The sequence below is a fragment of the Amborella trichopoda genome, chromosome 9 (genome assembly GCF_054954075.1).
Source record: "Amborella trichopoda isolate Santa Cruz 75 chromosome 9, AtrichopodaSantaCruz75HAP2 v2.0, whole genome shotgun sequence".
NCBI classification, from domain to species: Eukaryota; Viridiplantae; Streptophyta; class Magnoliopsida; order Amborellales; family Amborellaceae; genus Amborella; species Amborella trichopoda.
This window is the reverse complement of record NC_142344.1, coordinates 56,764,120-56,781,569: the sequence shown is the minus strand read 5'-3', so window position 1 is coordinate 56,781,569 and position 17,450 is coordinate 56,764,120. Positions and strand designations below refer to the sequence as shown.

Sequence of the window (17,450 nt, the reverse complement as noted above, 5' to 3'; positions counted from 1 at the left end):
TATCTGGGTGTGCCTTCGTGTCACCATGTCATTGTAATATAGTGAAACCTCACTTCTAGAAAACCACCGTTGCAGCATTTATATGAATCCAAATTTAGCATAGGCACTATTTTCATCCCAACAATCAATCGCAAAAATATATATATATATGAAAATTTTTTTAAAAAAAAAAAAAAAAAAAAAAGGAAAAAAAGAAGACAATTTGCATCTTACATGTTGTCAAAATGAGCTCCGTCCAATAATGAATCTCGACCATGCATTTGGTGAAATTTTAAAATCTATGACTTTAGGGACTCAAAATCAGTTTTTTCTTTGTTAACATTGTTAATCTAATGATAACAAAGCCATCTACAAAATTTGGAAAAATAAAAAGCTCCTTCTAAGTCCTAGATTTAATAATCTAACTAAATGAACGGCCTATGTTAAAGTAAGGTAAAAAAAATACTTATTAGGATGTATTTTAAATTTTATTTTTTATTATTATTCATCAAATTGGAAAGATTATATATTTAAAGTTCTAGGTTAAACAAAAGGCCCTAGCATAGTTTTTGAAGATTGTTTCATTATATTATTGATATGGTGATATGAAATCACTCCCATAATATATATATATATATATATATATATATATATATATATATATATATATATATATATATATATATATATATATATATATATATATATATATATATATATATATATATATATATATATATATATATATAAGATACTACAAAACGCCTATAGACGAAAATGAACAGTGATTTTCCTATATTTATCACCGTCCAAAGTTCATCGCACGGTCACGATTGTCCTGTAGTGTTTAATTTTTCATTTTTTTTTTACGAATCCGAATGACCTAAAATTTGGCGCGTGGATTTATAAAAAATAGACGAATCTACAAAAAATATCAAAAAAATATTTTGCATGAAAAAATTGACCAAAATACCCCCCTTTTTTTTCATGAATTTTTTTTATATATATTTTTATTACATGTGCATCACTAAGATGTCTACAAGCTCTAAATTTCAAGTAATTTGGATTTGTAGAAAAAAAAAAAAAAATGAAAAAATGAAACACTACCAGACAGCTGTAATAGTGCAATGAAGTTTGAATGGTGATGAGAGTAGGCGAAATCACTGTTTATAAATTGACCAAAATACCCCCCTTTTTTTTTCATGAATTTTTTTTATATATATTTTTATTACATGTGCATCACTAAGATGTCTACAAGCTCTAAATTTCAAGTAATTTGGATTTGTAGAAAAAAAAAAAAAATGAAAAAAATGAAACACTACCAGACAGCTGTAATAGTGCAATGAAGTTTGAATGGTGATGAGAGTAGGCGAAATCACTGTTTATAAATTGACCAAAATACCCCCCTTTTTTTTTCATGAATTTTTTTTATATATATTTTTATTACATGTGCATCACTAAGATGTCTACAAGCTCTAAATTTCAAGTAATTTGGATTTGTAGAAAAAAAAAAAAAATGAAAAAAATGAAACACTACCAGACAGCTGTAATAGTGCAATGAAGTTTGAATGGTGATGAGAGTAGGCGAAATCACTGTTTATTTTCGCCTATAGGCATTTTGTAGTATCTTCCTATATATATATATATATATATATATATATATATATATATATATATATATATATATATATATATATATATATATATATATATATATATATATATATATATATATATATATATATATTTTATTTTTCATATCACCATGTCAATATGATATAATGAAACCACATTTTTATAAAACCATGTTTGTGGCATTTGTATGACTACATAAATTGCACACACCCTCTATTCATCCCAATAATCAACCCCCAATAAAATAAAATTCAATTTTCTCCCTTAATAAAGTCACAATGAGTCCCCCTCCAATAATGAATTTGAGTTTTAATCTCTTGGCCTTTATAAACTCAAAATTATTATTTTTATTTTTTAAACATTGTTCATCTAATAATAAATCCATCCAAAAAAGTTGTCAGGGAAAAATCCTTCTAAGGCTTAGATCTAAGCGTCTTATGAAAATGGAAGGTCTATGTTAATTGAGCTAAAAAACACTTCCAAAGGTGTATCTTTAAGTTATGTTCTTTTGTGATTGTTCATTTGAACGAAATGAATGTATATTTAAAATTTGGAGTTAAACAAATTTCACTAACATGGTTTTTGAAGATTGTTTCATTATACTACTATAGATCATTGTATGAATATATCTCTCTCTCTCTCTCTCACGTCAGCATGTCATTGTAATATAATGACACTTCCAAAAAAACATGTGGCATTTGTATAACTTCAAATTGGCACTTTCATCATCCCATTTATTAATCTAAAAATAATAATAATCAATTTGCACCTTAAATATGGTCAAAATGAGCCTTGGTCCAATAATGAATCTCATCCGTCCATTTGACAAATTTAAGATCTAGATATTTAGGAATTCAAAATCAGTTTCTTTTTTTCCATTGTTAATCTAATGATAACAAAACCATTTACAAAATTTGAAAACGGAAAAAGTTCCTTCTAAAGCATAGAGTAAGCATTTTACCAAATGGACGGCTTACGTTAAGTAGGTTAAAAAAAACCTTTTAACGTACATCAAAATGAAAAAACTATATGTTTAAAAATTGTTATCAAACTAATGGCCCCTAATGTAGATTTTGAAGACTGTTTCATTATATTACTCTAAAACCATTGCATGAATAAAGTGTCAACCTTATACTACAGGAGGTGCCTTCTAATTGATCATTTTGACTTCGAGTTATATGTTAAAAGGAAATTTATTTCAAGTCCTAAAAACAGTTAATCTTGGAAAACACACACACACATACACACACATGCATACGTACATACATGCATCTTAACAACATTACTTACAAAAATAATGTGATTTTTTCATTATTTATTTTAGTTGGACAGTCTAGATTTGATATATTATTTAACCAATGTCAAAGTCTAACAATGCCGTAGATTAGCACAGCTTTGCTTGTACAAGATAGATACGATAATGCCTTCTTATATCAACTTTCTCCTTGGAATTGGAGGTGAGGATGTGGAAGTTTTGAAGAGGGCAATGTAGGTATCTTTTCCTCCAATTTGAAGAGTCTTGAAATAATCTTTTTAATGAGCAAAAACGATTAGAAGCAAAAAATTACATGGCTGTCCTAAGAAAGAAACCCATTTAATGGTCCATTAAAGCTAATATACTTTCTCAATGAACAAATATTCTTCAATTTTATTGTCCTTGCAAAAAATTCCCAATCCAAAATGATTGAAACAAACTTGGAGCAACAAATATAAAATTTATAAGAGAGCACATAGTTTGGGAAAAGGAAGTATACTATAAGGAATTTACTTCTGGCACAAGAATGTCACTATTATTTTTTAATCAAGTCGATACCAATTAATTGAAAAAAGGTTAAAATGATGATGATGATGGGATGTAAAATCGGATAACAAGAACTTCGCTATTAACCTCGTTTAAGGTTAATCTGAAAATTATGAAATTCATCATGATCATCTGAGCTTTATCTCAACTATTTGAAGTGTCTATACGAATCCTGTTCTGCAATCTATAAACTCAATATGATGCTGGTACAATACATCACTATGTTTTAATTCTTTAAAAATCAAACTTTATGCAGATAACCTTAGTTTTTTTATTTTGCCATATAAAGACCAAAAATAATTGTGCCCCTATAGTATTAGTAGTATGTAATCACTTTTGAAGATCAAGAGCCCTTTTGAGCATAAGCCAAAATGGAAAGGAGGAAAAGAGGAAAGCACGGTCGATTTTCCAATGGTAAGGGTCTGGGTCGTGATCATAGCACCCCCATACCTAATTATCATATTGTGGTTTTCAATTCTGCTATGCATGTATTCTCTATTAAATTACCCAAAAAAAAAAAAAAAAAAACATGCAAATAGGTGGTTGTACCAAAAGTTCAATGATGTCAAATTACCCAGGGTCACATGTCTCAAATTTAAGATTTCCAAGACACACAGTGCGTGTGGGCCCACGACCTAATCTAATTGCCTAGAACAACACAGTAACTTAATATCTTATATTGACAAAGAGTATAGCCTCCTGCAGGATCAAAATGTATATTTGCTCCCTCAAGCCAAACTTAGGATTACTTTTAGGACCTCACAACCCCAAATTCTAGGGGTACTACCTACCGGCCAGCCTAAAATAAATTGAATAAGCACCCTGAATATGACTAAAGAAGAAAGACATGGCCCTAGGATGCACACAGATTGTCCCAAAAATTGGATGGACAGATTTAGGTGTTTAGATACTCAAAATATTGAAAATTATTGGTTATCTGAACTGTTCATTATGATTCTATTGTGAATCTTAAAATTAATCATAAGATACTACCAGAAAACATTCCGATTAATTATCTCTTCTTCAAGATATATAGATACGAAAAAAAAAAGAAAAAAAAAGATTGCAAGTCCTAAAAATAACATATCATGGAAAAATTCATTTTCAATATTTTTATTGTTTATAAATACGTTTGATCTTGCACTATTTTTTGAACTTTAAAATTCATAATTAGAGTAAAAATATAAAATCTTAGGTCATCATAGGACCATCATCAAAGTTTCCTACACTAAATCTTCCAGTAGGGTTTAAAAGTGTCTTACTTTGATTATTTAAGATTGACACCTCATGTAATCTGCACTTATACTAGTTAATCCTACTCTAAATAAAGCTTATGTCAGGTGAAAATAACTCTTAACCCATTCATTACCTCTAATGGAACATCTTTATCTGGATTCGAATGGAAGGTTTGCCAACCCATCCATCAAATTCCACACCAACTGTTCTCCCCCACCTCTCTCTCTCTCTCTCTCTCTCTCTCTCTCTCTCTCTCTCTCTCTCTCTCTCTTGCTGGACTCTATATACAGTGTTGGACTTGAGCACATAAAAACCATATGATGAGAGAACCTCCTGATGCCAGACTTGTTGCTCAAACTCTATAGAGAGAGGGAGAGAAGAGTATGGAATGAGAGAGAGAAGAGTATGGAAAGGGAGAGAGAGAAGTCTCTCATGGCAACTTTCTTGCTCAAATGAGTATTCCATCCATTGCTAGGATATATTCCCAATTAGTTTTTTCTCTTAATTTTTTTTTAAAATATTTATTTTTGGATAATTTAATGGGAAAGACCCCTATCTGTTTTTTAAAATAATTTCGAAGTTAGTTTTTTTAATGTACTAATTAGGTAGTGTGACTGAGAATGAAAATCACAAAAACGGTGACCAAAATGTGGGGGGTGCTGCCATCACAACCCCCGCCCCTCTCTCTTTTCTTTTTTCTTTTTCTTATTGTTATTATTATTGTTATTGTTATTGTTGTTGTTATTATTATCGTTATCGTTATCGTTATCGTTATCGTTATCGTTATTGTTATTATTATTATTATTATTATTATTATTATGGGGAATATCCTAGCATGTATGAATGCTCATTGCGGCAAGAAAGTTGGCATGTGAAGCAAAAGGATAGGGCCGGGGGGCTTCAGCTAATGGATATGTTTTTGGACATCTATGGATATGTTTTTCACTTTTCTCTATGTTGTTTCACTCTAAAAACAGTATTTTAAAAACACGGGCTCATCCAGCTCGATCTAGTCGAGTTTTGAGAATAGTTAGCAATTCGGTGATTAATCGTTAAATTTTTCAAAAAATCGGCAAATTTTTTGTAAATGTTTTTAACGCCGTTTTCTTAAAAAGTTTGTCCAAAAAACGTGTATTTTTCATAATACCTTTGAAAACGTGATTTTTTGAAAAACGAATAAAACGGGTCCCAAAAAATGTCTGTGAAAAGTGAGAAAAGCGAGAAAACATATCCATAAAACCTTTGTGAAAAAATGGTCTTATCTTAACAAAATTAAAAAACTCTCGATACGAATTAGTGAATTCGAAAATTTCTAGAGAAAAAAAGGGGAACTGCTATCAAACTTATGCGAAAAAGCTCTGCTCAAATTTATGCACTCCCTCCCCTCATTGCAAAGAACTCTATCAAATCTCAGTGAAAAAATGGTTTAATTTTGATTTGATGGAGCTTTGAAGTGGCTTTAATGGTGGCTCTGAGTCTTGCACTGGTTTACTATTACAGTGCTTCAGTTTGCATCAATGGCAGATCTTGAGGTTCCAAGAAAGAGAGTGGGTGATGAAGTTGTAGAGAAGCTAGATCAAGCCCGAAAGCACCATTTCGAGCTCTAATGGATTTGAATCTTTCTCACTCTTTCTTAGTTGGAACCTTAGAATCTTCTGTGCAAAATTCAAATTCAAAGCTTAATCAAAAGAGGATTTTGAGAAATCTAACTCAGCCAAAAGAAAAAAAATAAAGGAAATTGGTTTTTCTTCTTCAAAACCCTCCATAAACCTGAATTGGGTTTTTTCTTCAAAACTCAAGACAAAGTTAGGTTTCTTCTTGAAGTCCCTCTCTCTCTAAAAAAATGTCAGCTTTTGCCTCTCATCTTGGATCAGGAATTATGGTATCTTTCCCATAATCAATCCCAATAAGATAAAGTTGAGGTTTTCTAAAAAAAGGGTGTGATTTTTCCCAGAGGTTTGATCCGAAAATTAGAGAATCTGAAAATTTTTAAAGAGAGAAGGGGGAACTGCTATCAAACCCTATAATATTTCGGCTTGATCTAGCTTCTCTTTTTTTATATGTATTTAAGTAGGTTTTCTATGGTGTATTTTTTTTATATGTATTTATCTGATTTTTTTAGCCTAGTCCGATATATTGGTGATATCTTTACATGAAATATTTTGCTGATATATATTTTTTATCCAATTTTTTCATCCAACTTTTTAAAATAAAAACGATTTTTTTCCGATTTTAAGGTAAAAGTCCCGACTTGCTAATTATAGTCCGACAGGGTATTTCCTAATAGAGAAATTTGGTATTTATCTTCAAAATCATAAGCTTGGAACGTGTACCAGGGTCTTGCCTCGAGACTCGCCATTGGGCCGAGCTGAGTGAGTTTCGAGCTGAGCCTCTGGTTTTTTCACCTATGGTCTACAAAGTGCATGGAGAATATTTTCTTTTTCATTTGGGGTGGTTGTTTATGATGCATTTTGTTTTTACTGTATATTGATGACATGTTTTCATTACAGCTTAATCGTAGCTTTTATGAGAATTGCGCTTTCATTGAAGAACCTCGCCTCCTAGAGTCATCAAATCTTTTCATTAACGTGTATCGAGATCTTCATCATCTGGATCTCGAATCCTAAAAAATTCCAGCTTCCAGTTGCCAATCCCAACAAAGAGTTAGCAACGGTATTGGTGGCACACCAATTTGGTGCCCCACTATTCATAAGTACAAATTTCGTAAACAAAATCCTACTTATCAGCAAAGCCCCGCCTATCTCGGAGTTTTGGCTTGCAGCTTGTTGGTGAGATTCTCAAGTGGCTATTGGCGTGATATTATAGGTATTTGTGATATGGTGGTGGTGACTTTTGACAATGTATATAGGGAAGCCGATTGGGGCGATAGAGAAATAGGCGAAAAAAGGTGTAGATCTCAAGGTCCCTTCTTTTATTTGCTCTTTTCATTGTTTTTTAATAATGTTGTATGTGATTGTTTATAATGAGTATTTGCTACTTGTATTGTTTTCAAATAATGATGCGAGTGGTTATCATCATCATCATTATCAAAGCTTTTTTCCAATTAAATGGGGTTGGCGACATGAATCCCGATCCGTCATTCTGCTATATTAAATATCATAGCTTCAATGAGGTTATAAGTCTCCATATCTTTTCTCACTACTTCTAATTATGTCCTTTTAGACCTACTTCTTTTTTTTTTTTAGCTTTTCAAGTGAACTAACTCGCACATCCTAACAAGTGTTGTACTGAGTCTGCACTTACATATAATTGATTATGATGAATGAAATTTTAATATTACTTTCACACAATCTCAAGTGGTTGTTTGCTAAGGGGCCATCCAAATTGAGCCTTAGTTTATATAAATCATTGGTAATGTGATAAATAAACATGCAAGTCCAACACAAACATCATTTATGGTTAGAAAGAGTGCACTTTTCCAAATGAAGCAATAGTGAACATACACAAATTGTATGCGTATTCAAATTCAAAGTACTTTTTATGAGAAGGCTAAAGTATGGATAACCAAGCACCTAAATAAGAAAAAACTTTATTTAAGGAATCAACCTATTTTTATGTAAGTAAGGTACACCTTAAGAACCTATGAAAGAAGATTTTCTTGATATTGGAAAACTCTTGAAACAATCATTTCGACCTCAAAATGTATGGACATGGAGAAAAAAAATATGATTTTTTAAGTCAAAAAATAATGCATCTTAGAAGTTTAAGATTGAAAGTGTCTATAGATTTTCTTGATATGCATTATACTTCTAGCTTTAAATTTTATAATTAAAGGTAGAAAAAAAATTTCAAACCATTATAAGTGTTAGAAGCACTAAAACTTTAGAGGTGTGCCTTTCTTTGATTGTTTAAAGTTTAGCACCCTCTACAATCTACATCCTTCAAATAAATAAGCATGTTGTTTTTATAAGGTTGGGGCCCTAAACAATCAAAGTAAAACACACCTTCAAATAGTATCGAGAGATATTATTTCAGTGCTGAAAAATCTTTATGATGGCCTAAAAATTTATTTTTCTCTAATTGTAAAATTTAAAGCTTCAAAAATTGTGTAGATCAAGTACATCTATACAAACTTGAAAATCTTGAAAATTGACGATCTAGATAATATATTAAAAAATACACTATTTCCATGATTTAAAGACGTTTTTTTTTACGTCCATGTATCTCAAAGTTGAGATGTTTAGATTTGAGGGTTTTTTATAATCAAAACAACTTCTAGTAAATTTTTTATGTGCGTCTTAATTTGATTGTTTAGGGCCTTAACCTTATATAAAAAAATTTAGATAAATATTGAGAATAAAATTATCTAGGATTGCATCTTGTTGCGATGCTCATCATAGAGGGTTGTTGGGTTTATGTGGCCTTTAAAGGCCTTAAGAGAGATTGTATAATCATTTGAATAAATGAATCATAAACTCGGTGGGAGTGTGGTCCTCTTGTGGACCATACTAGACAAATGCAATTAATTGATACTCGGACTAAGCTTGACGTGTTAGGCTAGTCGAGTTGGAAAACCCTAGGTGCTTGGGTATAGATATGAAACCGATGAGGGTTTAGTGGGTTTGCCCTTGATGATGTCGTAGTATACCTGAATGAGAGCCAAGGGACTGTATAACCCTTGTGTTTGATGAATAGTTTATAAAGACTGGACTAAAACCTCATCATCGTATCATCACACGGCATATACATAGATAGTCATACTGAGATAGTAATCCACCATTGAGAGTGAAACGTGTACATGTGCGAGAGATTGCTTATGCATCATAGAGTCATTGTTGCATCATGGTCTAACAGATCATGGTTTATCTCTAGTAGAGAACTTGAAATCCGTAAATTGGGGGTACGTCCTCTAGCATATTGATTGACTTTGGCGATCCAATTATGAGCCCCTGCAATGGAGTCATAAGAACTACTAGGTCAGTTTGAGAAAGCTAATGTGGATCGTGGTCTACTGTAGAAGGTGGAGTGCTCCTATGCATTGGATCTGATTCCTTTCAAAATTAATTTAATTTTATATTATTTGACTCTTAGAATATTTTTTAAATTTTTTATGAATCTTCTGATATTTTAATTTTATCATTTGGATTTATAAATCAAGATAAATTTATTTCTAAAGTTTTAAATAAACTACAAGGTTTGAAAAATCTAAAAATCATTTCTTATTGTTTCTAAAATATGTTGGACCCTCCATAATTATTGGAGGCCCATTTAAATCTCATGGGACAATTGGGTGGGGGCCATGAGTGGCCCCACCAAAGGGTGGCACACCCCACCCCTAGGGGATTGTCATTTCTTACTAAATATTGTGATAGGCATCTCATGCTAATGGGCTTTCTTTTTGTGGAGAGGAGCCTACTTGCTATAAAGGAATGAAATATGTGGTTTTAGAAAATCTTGAGAATCAATAAGGTTTGATTGAGAAATAAGGAATGAATATTTACAAAGAAATATTTTCTTATTCAACTTATTTGATGGGAATAGATTTAGGAAGTGGGTGATAAGGTTCTAACACATTCCTTAGTATCTTGATGGTGGATCTAAGGAATGGATGGCTCACATCTCTCACCCCACAAGCCTCATTAGATCGACGGTCAATATTTGCTCATACGATTTTATAGCAAGCCCTAATGCATGAAAAATCTATAAAAATGATCATTCTCCTCCCTTGTCTCTACACCTCTTAATTACTCTCTCTCTAAAATAGAATCTCTCCATCTAGCCTCTCTAAGGGGCATGCCCCACATAGGTTACCATCTCTCTCTCTCCAAGAAACCTACAGGGCCACGCCCCACCTTAGCTTACCTCTCTCTTCTCTCACACAAACTATCCTAAAAGGGGCATGCCCAAGCTAGGCTAGGTTAAGCTTGAATCTCTCTCATGGGTTTTAAATCATGCTAGCTTTTAGTTATGTGATTTTATAGGCAGCAAGGAATCATCCTTAGCTAGCAGTTTTCTCCTTCATTTCTTGATTACTATCTCTCATAAGGATCAAGCCAAAAGGCTTGAATTAGGCCTAAGCATTGAAGTTTTAGGTGGGTGGTTTTAGATCGAGATCCATATGCATTGATTGGGCTTTGCCATAAAAAGAGAAATCAAAAGACCGGTCAAAGATCCCGAGCACCATTTGAAGGAGGAGAATTGACGTGGAGTGTACTAAGCACAGTTGAAGTAATATCTGACACCCTTTATTTCTTCTATATTTATTTATTGTGTCTTTTATTCCTAAGTATAAGTTGTGTTTTTTCTTTGTTATTGAAAAAAAGATTTTGAATGGCTTCAAGTTCTTGAGATCATATTGTATTTTTTTTCTTCTTTTATTTGAAATGATTATATTATAAAATGACTACTTGTAAGGGATATAGATTGTGAAGAAAAGAAATAATTGAAAAAAAAAGAAAAAAATTATTATGTCTCCGGCTTGATCACACGAATTCTTCTTTCAAAGGCATCGTAGAGCCCAAAGGTTCAAATCCCACTTGACCTCCTAAAAAAGAGAAAAAAGTGGTAGCATTAATTAGGAAATGTATACAATGAGATCGTTACTTTTGAAACAAGGAGGCCACAATCCTCGGTGACTGTTACATTTGAAATGGGGTGGTTGAAGATGTATTTTTGTTTGGGTACAAAGTCCAAAATAAAATATCTCAAATATTATGACACATTTTCATCTATTATATTGCACATCCATTAGCTTAAAATGATTGTGACATTCTTGTACTAAAAGTAAATGGTCTATAGTATAAAATCCGTTAATTTAAGTGTGTGTGCTTCAAAATTCTCAACAGTGCTTCAATAACACCCCTGCCTTTCAATGTTGGTTTGAAGTCTTTCCTCCACTCAAAGTCTGCCCTTTTTGGCCTGCGATGGGTAGGAGAATGTTAAAAGACTCAAGGGAATTTTAGTGTGCATTAAATACTTATTTTCTAATTTAATTTGTTTATATTATGGGTGCAGTTGGCATACGGATGCATTCGTAGCTGTAGAGGTAAGGTGCACTTTTAACTTTTACCATGGTATACAATTTTGGTGTAAAATATTCTTAGGATTATCTCAAAATCTATTTTTATATCTAATTATAAAATTTTAAATTTAAAAAATGGTTAAAATCAAATAGATATATAAACATATGAAAGTCTTGAAAATGGACAGTGTAGATAATATGATGTAAAATGCACTATTTCTGAAACTTAAAACCGTTTTATTTTTTATGGTCATACATCTCGATGTCGAGATGATCAATCAAAAGGTTTTTCAACATTAAAACTACCTTTTTTCGATGGATTTTATAGGAGTATCCATAGTTCTACATTATAACGTTGCACCCTTATATAAACTTTTTCTTTATATTATTTAGTTTTTATGTAAGAATCCATTAAAAAAAAATCATTTTGATCACCTAAATGGGATCTATGTGTGCAAAATGTGGAGTCCAGTGGACCCTAGTTTTCAAAGTGGCTCATGCTTCAGTATAAGCCAAGCCTATGAGCTTTACTGTCAAAAAAAAAAAAAACATACACACTCTTATTGGGGAGAATAATTGCCTTTTAAATGTTTGTTATTTTTCTCTCATTACCCAAAATATCTTGTTCTCTTTATCGTTCTACCTCTATTAACCTTCTTGCCTCGATTCTCTTTACTTGAAAATAAAGAGCTCAATCATTTAACATTGGGTGTGGTTTGCATAAAGTTGCAACGTTATTTGTAGAAATATTGTTGAAGTATTATAAACCATCTATTTTACTTTGATGATGTAAATTTGACATATCTTTTAAAACAATGTCAATACATGACACATCTTTTGAAATATTGTCCAATCTATATCGTCCAAATATAATAAAAAATATAAATTACTACAATATTATTTCTACAACAAAGGTTGCAACCTTATATGAACTTTTTCCCTTAACATTCCACCTAGGGTGCAATTTCTATAATGCTAAGGCTTTATTAAAACAAAGAAAAGCACCTCGAACCCTTGTCCAAAAAGCACTTAGCACATAGGAAATCCCTATGATGGCTCAAAAATGAATTTCCAACACTGACAATAAACTTTGAAGCTCAAAAGATGGTAAAGATCTTGTAGATCCATGAAAAAATATTTTGAAGGTGAAATGGACGGTCTAGATAATGTGCTATTATATGTATTATTTTTAAGGCTTGAAATCCTAATACTTTTGTACAGACATAGTGGTCAAGGCCATGATGATTAATTTGAAGGTTTTTCGATGCAAAAACAAAAAATTTCAGCTTGTTTTCTAGTGAGGCTTAGTGAGGCTTTACATAGTTTGATAGGCTGGAGCCCTATCAAAACAATTCCCTTTAGCTATGCTAGTAAAAATAAGAGTGTACTTTGTAGAAGGGTCAGGCCCTAAACAATACACCTTCAAATAGTGCCAATAGATGTCGTTTTAGTACCGAAACTCTTTATGATGGCCTGAATATTCATTTTCATCTCTAAGAGTGACTATGGCGTTCCTGTACCAAAAGTGAACAATCATATAGTATGCAATCCATAATTTTACATGCCTTAGCCAAATTAGAAACACAATAATTTTCAAGAGATTTTAATAGAAATGCATTCATTTCAAGCTCCTGGCTCAAAATTCTGATTTTTGAGATTCAGATCAAATAAAAAAGGTGCTAGAAAATAGTCCAATTGCTTGAAAGAAAACTATTCTCTTGAATGCTCATGTTAGATAAGAGTGACAGTCCTATAAAAGGGCTCATGTGAAAAGCACCACACCCATAGTGAACCTCCTAAGAGTCCAAGAGACCAAATCAGCATTTATGTGCTCCATGGACAGAGACATGGATGTTTGAATCCAATGAATGTCCAAGTGTCAGATACAGGGATTAATAATCATGTAAAAGGAAGATACACTATCCAATTTATTAATTTATAATAAAATAATATATCTTTAATGGATATATTATATATTCATAGCTATTATGCTTAAATTTGGTTGGTGCAGCAGTAAGACAGGCACAATTGGCACATTAACCAATGGTTCAGATTAGTATTCAAGAAATCACCTACTTGGGCTAAGACATGCTCAAGTCACGCAGACATAGCAGGGTACAGGGTCTAGATAAAGATAACCCCAAACTCGAAGCGAGTCTGACCCAAGTCATGGGTATTTATTGATTATTGTATCTTTGATAGACTCTGACAAACCACACCTCGACTCGGCTGAGTCGACCTCTGACTCAGGCTTGAGGCACTGGCGAGTTCCAGCCTCAGTCGTGGATTTTAATCAATAATTTAGACCTAGAAGCCACATTTGCTAATAGAGAATCCAATACTGCTGCTCTTTGTCATTCAGTGCTCCCATTGACAGTATCGCTATGGACCAAGTTCAATAGAATACATGTACATGTGAACCAACAGTAAGAAGAAAAATAAGCCATGAAAGAAATGAAATCAATCGAATAAATTAGATGTTTGCCTTCATGGGATGATGCTTCAATTTGCTATTTAGATCACAAGTTGTTATGGATTTACTTTTTCCTGTAACCATTGGCCTTTCCCATCATTACTTTGCTTAAATGTGTGCCTAAGCCTCACGTTTACCTTCAAATTTAAGTAATCCACCTGAAAATAGAAACACATATTTTCAATGTGGAAATACAGCTCTTCAGGGGGGGGGCAACAGAAAAATGAAATACAATAAAGGAATTTTTAGCATATGAGGCAAACTAATCAAAATTAAGTACATGCATTCTTCTCAGATGTCAAAAGGACAAGCATAGAAAGCCAAATATATACAAATTAAAAAGTTAAAAAAAGCTCGGGCTGGAAACAGGTTGGGTCCAGGTCGGGTTGACCCGACCCAAAAGGGTCCTCACTAGACCTGGACAGATCTAACCGAGACTAGGTCCATCGAACATGGACTCAAATTGGGTGCAGGTCAGAATTATATTATTTTACATTATCTACACTCCAGGTTAGGTCGACCCAGCTAGACCTGGGCTGGATCTGGGTTGATTGAGGGACCCCACCTAGTCTGAATGACTCAATTTGCACCCTTAGGTAGAGCTGTCCAAACACAAATATAAATAATAGTATAACACACACACACACACACACACACACACACACACACACACACACACACACAAATGCTCAAGAAATGTTGTTGAAAAGTTTTGACTAGTTCCCACACTGATAGAAAAACTGGTCTGATGGACGAAAATATCTGCTACTCTGAGGTGTATGTTTAAGTAACTAGGTACACTGAGCATATACAACTGTAGAAACTACAAACGTTCCAAATCTTTTGCGGCATAACAATGCATACCATTTAGTATATACAGAATTTCACAAGTAAAATCTAGGACCAAAAAAGAATGTGGTGGTATTAAATCTGCTAATGTGCAACATCTTGTACGTGTATCTCTGTTGTACTTTGTCCACATAGAGGGATTGTATGCAACGAGACCGTTACCTTTCATACACGAAGGTGACAAAACCCTAAGTTGTGAGATGGAAAATTGACTGCCGGAAAGTGCTATTTCTCCCAGCATAGAGTCTTGGGGCAAATTTCTCAGACTTTGAGCATGGCCTGTCACACACCCTTAGCGACCAAATTTTCACAACTGAAGGCTGGGGATGATTTTATCCTTTTTGTACGAAAGGTATACGGTCATGTTGCATACTGTTTCCAACATATATACCATGACAAACAAACAAGTAACAGTATCATATGTTTAAGATGTTTAAGTGATACAATAAAAACTGTAAGAAATTTTAGTCAATTTCCAGGGTACAGAAGGATATACATAATTTTGAGAAAGAATGGGGAGATTCCATGGGAAAGAACTCCATGTATTCAAGATGATACTAAAAGAGAACACAAAATACAATTAATTCCTTCCAAAAGAAGAATGGAAAGCCAAGATGTAGAGTATAAAATAATTAAATATAAATATTTTTTTGATGATTTTTAATAAGTGTAGAGGCTTTAAAAAATAAAAGGGAACTTATAAAAGATATCCCTCATTTTTCTCAAATTCGTAAAATACCAAAAACAAATTGGAACATACCCACTATTTTACCGTTATCTGAAGCAGTTCTTTTTTTTTTTTGGGTAGTATAGTGGGAGGAATCGAACTTGAGATGTAGCGTTGCTAAAGACAGCCACTAACCACTTAAGCCCAAGCCCAATTGGTCGAAGTGTATGGGATCACTTAAGGCCATCACGGACCTAATAGGTCCGTGGTAGTCCACTTAAGGCCATCACGGACCTAATAGGTCCGTGGTAGTCCACACTGGATTATAGGCTCAAGACATCATGAGCTATTAGGTCCGTGATAATGCTTCTTGGACCAAATCGTTCCGTGAAGCACCAAGTACAGTATGATCAATGCACGGGACCATCATGGATCTAATAGGTCCATGATGAACCTTCGCGAGCCTATTAGGCCTATGAAGGGCATTTTGGGGATTAAAAAAACTGTCAAAATTTCAGTATGGACGTAAATTTTTAAAGTATGTGGTTTTTTTCAAATTTCTAAAAAAAATAGGATCAAAATACACAACTTTTCAACAACTAACAGTTAACCCTTTTTCTACTACAATGCATGGTCATGTGTATTTTTTATGCATATTTTGAAATTAAATCAAAATATATGGGCAAAATGGTAAATAGCTAATGTCTTACGTGGTTTTTGATAAATTTACCTTAAAGTAACTCAAAAGAGCAAACTAACAGTGCTACATTTTGTGTGTATATATCATGAGAAGTATATAATTTCATCGCATCAGGAGTATTGATAGTGAAAATTAAAATCTTCGAATCCATTATAGGGGATCATACCTGTTCCGGTTCCAATATCAGAAGGCAAAAAGCATCGACAGGGCCAGCAGATGGCTCCAAAGTACAATCCTTATACAGTTCTTCATCTATACATGGAAGGCCAGGAGTGGAAGCAAGGTACTGTAATCTTGATTTTAAGGAGCTAGAAAACCAAGCTTTCTCTCGAAGCTGAAAACTTAAGAGAATTGAAAGGTTATATCATTTAGAATGCTGGCAAATGGCAAAAGAAAGAGTACAATATTTAGGGAAAGTTATCAAAATGCCCATGAGAGTTGAACTATTTAACATTTTATCTATTTGCAACTATTCCTTCCTAGTCATGATCATGTGTCTTTCGATGGGTATTTTAAAATTAAAATGTTAAATAGTTCATCTCTCATGGGTATTTGGATAAATTTTCCTAATATTTACCTTCATCAGTAAGTCTCTCTCTCTCTCTCCCCCCGGCACCCCCACCCCACCAAAAAAAAGAAACAGTTAGATATTACAGAAGCAAAGGCATGCATCCTCTGAGCAGGTGAAAAATTACCACAATATTGAAGCAGAAAACTTAAAGAATATAAGTGACTTACCGGGCGAGTCTCGCCCAAACTCAGGTGAGACGGCCTCTTAAGCCTTTTTGCATGGTAATTCTGGCATTTTCGAAGTTTATAAGTATAAAAAATTGCTGTTGTCACCCTAATAATTGGAGTTTTCCCTATGTAGAGCCCCTAAAATGAATGATAAATGCATTGATAGACCAAAAATCAACCATATTAAATCTTGGGATGCTTGACTTATTGATTTTTCAAGCTTTTTACAACATAACCCCAAATTTGTTCTGTTTGATTCGTTATTGAGTCCTTCATCAAAGCCCTATCAAAAAATTTGGATTTAATCAAGTATATGAAGAGATCGGAGATTGAAAATTTCGGGGGATCTTCTACAATGGAGCTCATATCCTTTATCCGAATTTTTTTTTA

At 33.0% G+C, this 17,450-nt stretch overlaps 1 protein-coding gene across 29 annotated transcripts in view; it reads right to left on the bottom strand.

Annotated features, from left to right (window-relative positions):
- Window positions 1–13,952: 13,952 nt before the first annotated feature.
- Window positions 13,953–17,450, bottom strand: part of LOC18447712 (Pyridoxamine 5'-phosphate oxidase family protein) — a 28,820-nt gene continuing 25,322 nt past the window's right edge. For 4 of the 29 annotated variants that reach the window (XM_020675835.2, XM_088848381.1, XM_011630047.3 and 1 more), the window contains 2 exons: window positions 16,489–16,656; window positions 13,953–14,264 (listed from right to left, as the gene is read on the bottom strand). In XM_020675835.2, the coding sequence (XP_020531494.1) occupies window positions 14,163–14,264; window positions 16,489–16,656 (270 nt within the window). In that variant the 3' untranslated portion in view covers window positions 13,953–14,162. Of the gene's footprint in view, window positions 14,265–15,117; window positions 15,328–16,488; window positions 16,664–16,899; window positions 17,121–17,450 lie in introns of those variants that run through there. The other 25 variants (XM_020675832.2, XM_020675834.2, XM_088848390.1 and 22 more) reach the window with 15 other exon arrangements.